This window comes from Sphaeramia orbicularis, chromosome 7 (genome assembly GCF_902148855.1).
Source record: "Sphaeramia orbicularis chromosome 7, fSphaOr1.1, whole genome shotgun sequence".
Lineage (NCBI taxonomy): Eukaryota > Metazoa > Chordata > Actinopteri > Kurtiformes > Apogonidae > Sphaeramia > Sphaeramia orbicularis.
Genome location: NC_043963.1, coordinates 1732269 through 1742268, shown reverse-complemented (window position 1 = coordinate 1742268; position 10000 = coordinate 1732269). Strand labels below are relative to the sequence as shown.

General features: G+C 44.5%; 1 protein-coding gene across 1 annotated transcript in view; it reads right to left on the bottom strand.

Annotated features, from left to right (window-relative positions):
• Positions 1-9303, bottom strand: part of LOC115422275 (tyrosine-protein kinase SRK3-like) — a 22297-nt gene extending 12994 nt beyond the window's left edge. Inside the window, 6 exon segments of the mRNA XM_030138524.1 lie at positions 3225-3271; positions 3274-3389; positions 4789-4818; positions 4820-4912; positions 8502-8721; positions 8724-9303. Coding sequence (XP_029994384.1) covers positions 3225-3271; positions 3274-3389; positions 4789-4818; positions 4820-4912; positions 8502-8721; positions 8724-8880 — 663 coding nt within the window. The 5' untranslated portion in view covers positions 8881-9303.
• Between the last annotated feature and the right edge of the window lie 697 nt (positions 9304-10000).

Below are 10000 nucleotides of genomic sequence, written 5' to 3'. Positions count from 1 at the left end.
TGAACACTGACATGTGGACCCAAATGGAGGATCCAGACCTGATCCAGGGGGAGGGGGTCAGCGCTATTTGGACCTGAAACTAATATACATGGTTTCATCAGGACTGACAACCAGGGTCCAAAACTAGACCAGACCAGCTGATCCAAAGGCTCCAAAACTAGGGCCAGAACCAGCTGATCCAAAGGCTCCAAAACTAGGCCCGAACCAGCTGATCCAAAGGCTCCAAAACTAGGACCAGAACCAGCTGATCCAAAGGGTCCAAAACTAGGACCAGAACCAGCTGATCCAAAGGTCCAAAACTAGGGCCCAGAACCAGCTGATCCAAAGGGCTCCAAAACTAGGACCAGACCAGCTGATCCAAAGGGTCCAAAACTAGGACCCAGAACCAGCTGATCCAAAGGCGCCAAAACTAGGACCAGAACCAGCTGATCCAAAGGCTCCAAAACTAGGACCAGAACCAGCTGATCCAAAGGGTCCAAAACTAGGACCCAGAACCAGCTGATCCAAAGGCTCCAAAACTAGGACCAGAACCAGCTGATCCAAAGGCTCCAAAACTAGGACCAGAACCAGCTGATCCAAAGGGTCTAAAACCTAGGACCCAGAACCAGCTGATCCAAAGGGTCTAAAACTAGGACCAGAACCAGCTGATCCAAAGGGTCCAAAACTAGGACCCAGAACCAGCTGATCCAAAGGGTCTAAAACTAGGACCAGAACCAGCTGATCCAAAGGCTCCAAAACTAGGACCAGAACCAGCTGATCCAAAGGGTCTAAAACTAGGGCCCAGAACCAGCTGATCCAAAGGCTCCAAAACTAGGGCCCAGAACCAGCTGATCCAAAGGGTCTAAAACTAGAGCCCAGAACCAGCTGATCCAAAGGGTCTAAAACTAGGGCCCAGAACCAGCTGATCCAAAGGTCATTTCCAGTAGATCGTGGACTGACCCCAGTGAATATATGCATGATCTACTGGGACTGAGCAGATTTACTGAGTCTAGTTCAGATCCAGTCCTTTATCCAACACAGATACTACTGCTGTGGACCAGCAGGGCACCACTGCATTCTGGGAAATTAGCAGATTTACACCACCTGGTTTAAATTAACACATTATTCTTGTAATATTATGGCTTTATTGTCAAATGACGACTTTAATCTCATAAACCAATGACATTTTTAAATTATGAGTTGTTTTTTTATAACTATGACTTTATTCTAATAACATTGTGATTCTTTTGTATTCGACTTTATCATAAAATTACAGGTTTTATTCGTATTTTATGACTTTATACTCGTAGTGCCCAGTGTTTTTCTTTTCTTCTGTGGTCCTAATACTCCGTCGTGCTTATTCTCCATTTCCTCCGTATTTGTAAAACTAGTTGGCCTCAGTTCAGTTCGTTTACTAATCATGTAGGAGCACAAGGTTCACAATCACAAAATAGACAAAAACCAGGAAAGATCTGATCATGAAACCAAGAGCTGCACTAAGAAGGACCGTTAGCCAAAACAATAGGTCATTTCAGGTCTGATTGGAGCCAAAAATACAGCATCAGTGAATGTTAGCTGACACCAAACAGGATCCACAGATCTAGGTTTGGTTTCCTGGATTTGTGGATCCATCTCCTTCTCTTTTCTTTCTTCTTTCGTGTCTGTAAAACTAGCTCCCACTGCTTTAAGAACCTGTTCATACAATCCGCTCTTCCTCATTTTTTATTACCTCTGCCAAGGAGGTTCTGTTTTTGTCGGCGTCGGTTTGTCTGTCTCTGTGTGCAAAATAACTCAAAAATTATGGACGGATTTGGATGAAATTTTTCAGGAAATGTTGATACTGGCACAAGGAACAAATGATTAAATTTTGGTGGTGATCAGGGGTGGAGGCGTGGGGGTGGGGGGTACTGATCGGCCTTGGCGGAGGTCTACACTCTCCGATTGCTTCTAGTTAATATTGTTTTCAGTTTAGACAGTATTGAAGCCAACGCTGCCACTCATCTCCCCTCTTCTGACACTCAGTGGGCGGCCACCGTGACGTCACATGCAGACCCTCTATTGCACAGGTGTCAAACATGTGGCCCGGGGCCAAATCTGGCCCGCCAAAGGTTCCCTTACGACCCACAGGATGAAAGTGCAAAAATGAACCTGAACAGTCCAGGTTGTCCAAATCCTTTTGGTTCAGGTTCCACATACAGACCAGTGTGATCTACAGTAAAAATAACACAATAACCCATAAATAATGACAACGACAAATTTTCTTTGTGAAAAATTATGTGGAAAAAATTTAAGTGGAAAAAATAGCCTTACACAGTGAAAATATTTACATTTACAAACTATTCTTTCACAATAAAATGCAAATAAATACATAAATAAAAACAAAGATGAACAACCTGAAATGTGCAATTTTACAATATTCTGTCTGTTCCTAATGTTTTGTGCATTTATGGATCCACTGTGATCTGGAGTTGTGTTAATAATAACAGATGTAATATTGTAGAAATTGTTCAAATTTTAGTTTCAAAACTCCAAAATTTTAACAACATTACACCTGTTATCAAATGTTTGTGTAACATTGTGTAAATGTACATGCATAAATAATAAGTCAAGGCAGAATATTGTTAAATTTTGGAGTTTTAAACTAAAACTTGAACAACTTCTACAATATTACATCTCTTATATTGTAGAAATTGTTCAAATTTTAGTTCCAAACTCAAAAATTTTAACAATATTCTGCCTGTTACCAAATGTTTATGGAACATTGTGTGTAAATGTACATGTATAAATAATAAGTCGAGGCATAATATTGTTGAAATTGCACTAATTTTTCAAATGAAATTTCAGGTTATTCACATCTTTTTTTTGTAAAATAAATATTTTCATATTTTAATTGGGTTTTTTTTGTGCTAAAACAAAGAGAAAAACTTGGATTTGTCATTATTTATAGATTATTAAGTCATTATTTTACTGGTTTGGCCCACTTGAGATGAATTGGGCTAATATGGAACTGAACCAAAATGAGTTTGACGCCCCTGCTCTATTGGACCCCTCTGCTGACCCAGTCCTGACCCTGCTCCTCAGACAGTCTGATGCTGTTCCAGGTCTGAATGTGTTTAGTGTCGATGCTGTGTTTGTGTTTGTGACACTGTGGAGTTTAAACTGAGGACGTGGAACACATGGAACTGCTGCGGTTCCATCGGTACAGACTGTGGTTGTGACTGCGGCGTGTTGGGCGTTGGCGTTACCTGCTGGGCACAGGGTTCGTCCAGGATCACCCCCAGGCTCCGCGGTTCTTCTGGTAGTACGCGATCAGCTCTCCCAACGTGGCGAAGGAGATCTTATCTGAGACGAAGTAGGCGCCGATGGCGGAGCGCTGGATGCGGAAGTGGAACACCTTCCCTCACTCCGGACTGAAACGACATCAACTGTCATTTAACGTGGATCCCATCACCCGGGGGGTCAAACATGCGGTCGAGGGCCAAAACCGGCCCGCCAAAGGGTCCAGTCTGACCCCTGGGAGGAAGTAACTAAGTGTAAAAATGACACCACAGATAAGAACAGTGGTGTTGGACTAGTAACTGATACAAATACATTATTATAAATATTAACTTATTTAACTCGTTTGTGGCTGCCTCCACCACTACAGCCGCCACAATAATACTAACAAATTAGACTACTGCTATTATTATCATTATATATTTTTGTTCTATTACAACAATTCTTATTTTCCCCTCTCTCTTTCTCCCTTTCATTCACACCCCCCCTTCCCCTTTTCCCCATTGCCCCTAACCAAGCTATGCTGATTAGTTCCTATTTACATTTGTGATCTTTTTCATTGTAATGTGATGTTGTCGTTGTCAATACTGTCGTTGTTGTTGTTTGTTTATTTGTTTGATTTTCCCTTTGTTTATGTGTTGCTGTTTTTCTGTCCACAATGTCTTGTTAACTATCACTAAAAAAAGAAAAAAAAAGTGCTTTGTTTTTGTGCAAAAAAACCCCATAATGTTAAAATTTGAAAATTACATGAACAAACTGTCCTTTAACAATAAAATGTCATTAACCTGAATAAAATGAACAGCCTGACATGTTTAAAAACTTAAGTATAATTTTAATAATAATAATCTGCCTGTTCTTAAATGTTTTTGTGTATAAATGATACATTGAAGCAAAATATTGTTAAAATTGCACTTAATTTTCTTCAGGAATGAACTTTTTTTTGTTTTTACTTTATTCAGACCTGTTTTGTTTGGATTGGTTGTAAATAAATATTTTTTGTAGTATTTTATTTATACACTATTTTGGTATTGTTTGACTGGTTCTGATCCATTTCAGATCAGACCAGTCTGAATGTGGAACTGGACTCATCTGTTGAATATCTTCAGTGTCACAGGTTCCTCCTGTGAGCCGGACTATACCTGTTGGTGGGCCGGCTTTAGCCCCCGGGCCGCGTGTTGGACACTTGTGGTCTAGAAGAACCCCCATGAGCCCAGCTGATGTCCTGTTTGTGGGTGTGGTCTAGAAGAACCCCCATGAGCCCAGCTGATGTCCTGTTTGTGGGTGTGGTCTAGAAGAACCCCCATGAGCCCAGCTGATGTCCTGTTTGTGGGTGTGGTCTAGAAGAACCCCCATGAGCCCAGCTGATGTCCTGTTGTGGGTGTGGTCTAGAAGAACCCCCATGAGCCCAGCTGATGTCCTGTTTGTGGTGTGGTCTAGAAGAACCCCCATGAGCCCAGCTGATGTCCTGTTTGTGGGTGTGGTCTAGAAGAACCCCCATGAGCCCAGCTGATGTCCTGTTTGTGGGTGTGTTACTCACCAGAGATGGTGTACTCGTCGCTGTCTCTCACTGATGCGGACCAGGAAGGAGCCATCTTTGTTTTGGGACGCCAGCAGCAACTTCTCAGCCTTGACCCGGTTTATGTTCCCATAGTACCACCTGACCAGAGAGGAGACAAGGAGAGGACATGAGGAGACAAGTGGACATGAGGACATGAGAGAGGACATGAGGAGAGGAGACAAGGATAGGACATGAGGACATGAGGAGAGGAGACAAGGAGAGGACATGAGTAGGAGGCATTAGCAAACTGTCAAAACACAATGAAACAAACGACACAAACAGACCTGGATCTCAACCACAGCACAGAGACCCTCAGATGAAAGCGATCCAGGTCCAAACCAGAACCGGACCAACCAGTTAACCTGGGTTTATGTATGAAGTTGACACTTTATTGGACCCTGAATGCATCATGAGTAAAAGAGCAGCTGTTTGTTCAGGAATCTGACCTGTATTTACTTTTATTTTCCGGGGGGGGGGCCGAGGGCGGGGCCAGGATCGGTTTTCAGTGAAACTAACAACAAGCAGCTCCTCAGAACTTTGAGAAACACAACAAACTGATATCATCTGAGGGTTTTCAGACCAGTAGGACCTGATCCTGTGGAGCAGGGGTTAGTCCAGGTTCCCCATTCAGACCAGTATGAGCTAAAGGGGTCAGAACCAGTCAAATAAGAACAGAAAACATACAAATAATGACAGATACAAACTTTTACCTTCATTTTAGAATAATAAGGAGATTACATGAACATGGTTCTAATTAAAATCTACTGTTAAGATGTGAAGAACCGATATTACACCTGTTTATTATTTCTACATGTTGATTAAAGCGGACAGAACACAGTGGATCTACAAGCACACACAAGATTTAAGAACAGGCAGAATACTGGTCCAATTACACTGAATATTAAAGGTTCTGGTCCGGTTTAACAGTTCTGATCTGGTTTAGTGGCTCTGATCTGGTTTAGTGGTTTTGGTCTGGTTTAGTGGTTCTGGTCTGGTTCAGTGGTTCTAGTTTAGTGGTTCTAGTTCAGTGGTTGTGGTCTGGTTTAATGGTTCTGGTTTAGTGGTTCTGGTCTGATTTACTGGTTCTGGTCTGGTTTACTGGTTTTGGTCTGGTTTACTGGTTCTGGTATGCTTCAGTGGTTCTGGTTTAGTGGTTGTGGTCTGGTTTAGTGGTTCTTGTCTGGTCTATTGGTTCTGGTCTGGTTTATTGGTTCTGGTCTGGTGGTTCTGGTTTAGTGGTTCTGGTCTGGTTTAGTGGTTCTGATTCAGTGGTTCTAATCTGGTTTTGTGGTTCTGGTCTGCTTTAGTGGGTCTGGTTTAGTGGTTCTGGTCTGGTTTAGTGGTTCTGGTCTGGTTCAGTGGTTCTGGTCTGGTTCAGTGGTTCTGGTCTGGTTTAGCGGTTCTGGTCTGCTTTAGTGGGTCTGGTTTAGTGGTTCTGGTCTGGTTTAGTGGGTCTGGTTTAGTGGTTCTGGTCTGGTTCAGTGTTCTGGTCTGGTTTAGTGGTTCTGATTCAGTGGTTCTAATCTGGTTTAGTGGTTCTGGTCTGCTTTAGTGGGTCTGGTTTAGTGGTTCTGGTCTGGTTCAGTGGTTCTGGTCTGGTTTATATGAACACATGTCATGTTCACATTTGTTCAGGTTATTCATATTTTTTTTGTAATTGTAAATATTTCCATATGAACTCACTGTATTTTTCCACTCCGACAGAACTGTGTACTGGTCATTATTATGGGATGTTCTGCTGGTATTTTACTGGAGTCCCTCCACACTGACCTGCTCTGTAAGTGGAACCTGAACTAAAAGGATTTAAACACCACTGATGGTTTTGATCCTCAGTGTATGTTTGCGTTTCGTAGACCGGATCGGACCCCCTGGTGGGTCGGTTTTGGCCCACGGGCCACAGGTTTGACACCTGTGGTCTACGCAGACCTCCACAGACCTGAGGAAAAGCCTCAAGTCCACTCAGTTTCACGGAAACACTGGTTGAAACTGTTTGACGTCGTGTCCTGATATGATGACAGCACCCTGAGTCACCTGGTCTGCAGATCACATGACCATCGCACAATCAGGACCTGAATCAGCTTCCTTAACCCTCTGGGATCTGCCCAGACACCCTTTAATCACCCACAGCCCATAATGCACAGTTCACTACTGATGCCAGAATGTTTTTCATACAGGTTTTTTTTTTACTATTTAAGGTTTTTTTTTTCCATTTCATCAAGTTGATCCATACACAGAAATACCAAATATTCAATAACTGTCATATTTTAACCCTTTAAATGACAGGTTTTTAATGGAAACAAACCATGTTTTTGATCCAAAAAACATGGAAAAACTTCTTTTTTCTATATTCTTCATATAAATTGTATTATTTGTTTCATTTTTCCTCCTGTCATCTGTCAGTGATTAACACCAACACTGGTTCATATTATTATTAATTTTGGTTCTAGGTGGAACTGTTCAAACTGAACAGAAAACTGAGGGGATTTGTGGTTTTACCCTGGCTGTTTTCAGCCTAAAAACAGAGCTAAGCTAACATGGCTAAGCTAACAGAGCTATAATGTAAACTACCAGTGTTATTTCATCATCTGTTAAAGTAAACATCTGTGAATTGGAGTTGAATTAAACTTGATGATTCCATTAAACAGATGAAACTATGACTTTTAACCTTTATTCATGACTGATCCGGTCTGTGGATCCATGGGTCAGTTTCATGGGGGTTCTGGTTCTGACCCCTGCTGGTCAGAGTCTGGAACATCAGGACCACATAGGACCAGTTTTATCCTCCTCAGACCCAGCTGTGGGTTTTCTGTCCACATTTGTGGACAACAGTTTCACAACTTTATACAAAAAAAAAAAAAGAAAACTGTCCACCACAAAGGACATTCCATAAACATTTTAAAAACTGCATCTGAAAAAACTGTTGCATCATGCTGTTTCCAATATAGGCACTGATTTAATAAAAAACAAAAAACCAAAAAAGCTGGTACTTTGCTGACATTTCCTGGGTCTGAGGAGGTTAAAGGCTTTTGTTCTGGGTCAGTGTTGACAATGTGGACATTAACTGACTCAAACATATGATACGATGAAACTTCCTGCTGGTTTGTGTTCTTTTTCTACATTTTAATTCAATGTCATTAATGCTCAGACTCATTTGGTTGTTTCTATTTTGAGTTTTTCAATTATTTTGTTCATTTGTCTGACATCATGTGATAATATGTAAACAGGGATGCACTGATCTATCAGCAGGACCTATGTAAAAAAAACATATTTATTCATTTGAACAGATGGCCGTTTCAGATCATTCCCTGTGCTGTTTTTTAAAGGTTTGACCCTAAATGTGTATTTCTAATCCCTCAGTTCTTGTTCTGTGTCTCAGGTGGGTTCCTGGGTTCCTAAACCGGTCCACCAGTGCACCCATGTCCTGGTCTGACAGAGGCTGGAGCTGAACGGGTTAACATCCGCTCCTTTCCTCCAGGACTTTCATCTGATCTCACAGGCTCGTGTTGGTTCTGACTCACATGGTTCTGACCCACATGGTTCTGATCAGGTGAACAGCTGACGCGTTCACGTATGTCCTCTCCGGGTTCGGATCTCTCTGAACCGGACCGGACACAGGTGAACCTGACAGCTCCAACATTTGCACCTCTGCGCCCTGGTACCGGTACCGGGGACCCGGTTCTGAACTCACTTGTGTTTGGCGAACTCGTCCTGGAGCAGAGCCACGTAGTTGGCCGGGATGAGTCCGGACTCCAGGGACCCGGTCAGCTTCTTGGCCAGGACGTACTCCCCCCGCTTCTCGATCACCGACAGCTTGTCCCCCTCCTTCACCGACAGCTCGTGGTCGCTTCGGGCCTCGAAGTCGAAGAGCGCCGCGTACAGCTGCACCGGCCGCTTCTTGGGCGACGGGCGCGGATGTCCCCGGACACGGTGCGGATCTCCGCCGCCTGCGCCGCCGGGTTGGCGATGACATGGTTACTGTTGGGCACGGAGGGGTACCGGAAGTCCGGCCAGATCCAGTTCCAGAGCCGGCTACAGCACGGCATACAGGTCCGACAGCAGCCCTCCATCCCCGGCACCAAGGAGCCGCGAACCCCGGCGGATAGGACGCGTCAGTCCGCTGAAGACGGCCCGTGTCGGCCCGCTGTGTCCCGCTCGGTCCTCCGCCGCCCCCCTCCGCCTCCACCGGGGAACATACTGCAGCACGGGCCGGATCAGCCGGACCGACCGGTTTTTTTCTGTTGAGCTCACGGATCCGAGCCCCGCGCCCGCAGTGCGCACGGCGGCTGCGGGAATGCGGAAACGGGAATGGAGGCCGTCCAAGTCGGACCGGGTCCCTGCAAGAACCCGGCACCGCGACCCAGATGCACCGGGGACCGGAGGAGGGTGCCTCGACGAACCGATAATCCGGTCTGATCTGCACCGAATGGGACCGGCCGGGCCAGAGTCCGGACCCGCAGAGGAGCGGAACCGCGGCAGGTGCGTAAAGTTTGGGTTTTGGCGCCGGACACGCCCCCTGCGGAACACACCTGTACGGAGGGGGCGGGGCCTGCGGGACCATATGTCAGGTCTGGATCTGGGACAGGACTCAGGTGGACTGCAGGACCTGTCCAGATGGAGGTCCAAGTCCGCTCCTGGTGGATCAGGTGCGTCCGCATGAATCCATGTTCCTGCTTAGACCGGACCACGTCAGACCCGGGTCTTCACCATTCAGGCAGACCCAGGTGTGGACCTGAACCAGGACTGGACTCATATCCATGTGAGGAACTCATGCTTGACTGTATTCTAGTTCCAGAACTTCACATTCAGTTAGACCTGACCCTCCTGGACCATCCACGTCAGAACCAGAACCACAGACTGGGTCAGAGCTCCAGAGGGCCCAGGTAAACCTAGACCGGGTTAAACCTCTAATATCAGACCTGTATGGTGGGTCCGTGTCTGATCAGATGTTCACTTGGTTTGAATGTATTTATGGATGAACGGACAGTATTAGAAACATTAGAGGAACAAGAGCACAAGGAAGGAAAACACAAATAAAAACAAAACAATAAAAACAAAAAAAACAACAAACAACAACCCAACAAAACAACAAAAACAAACAAAAACAACAACAAAAAACCCAGCAAAAACAACAAAACAAAACAACAAAAAACAAACAATAAAAAACAACAAAAACATCAAACACAACAA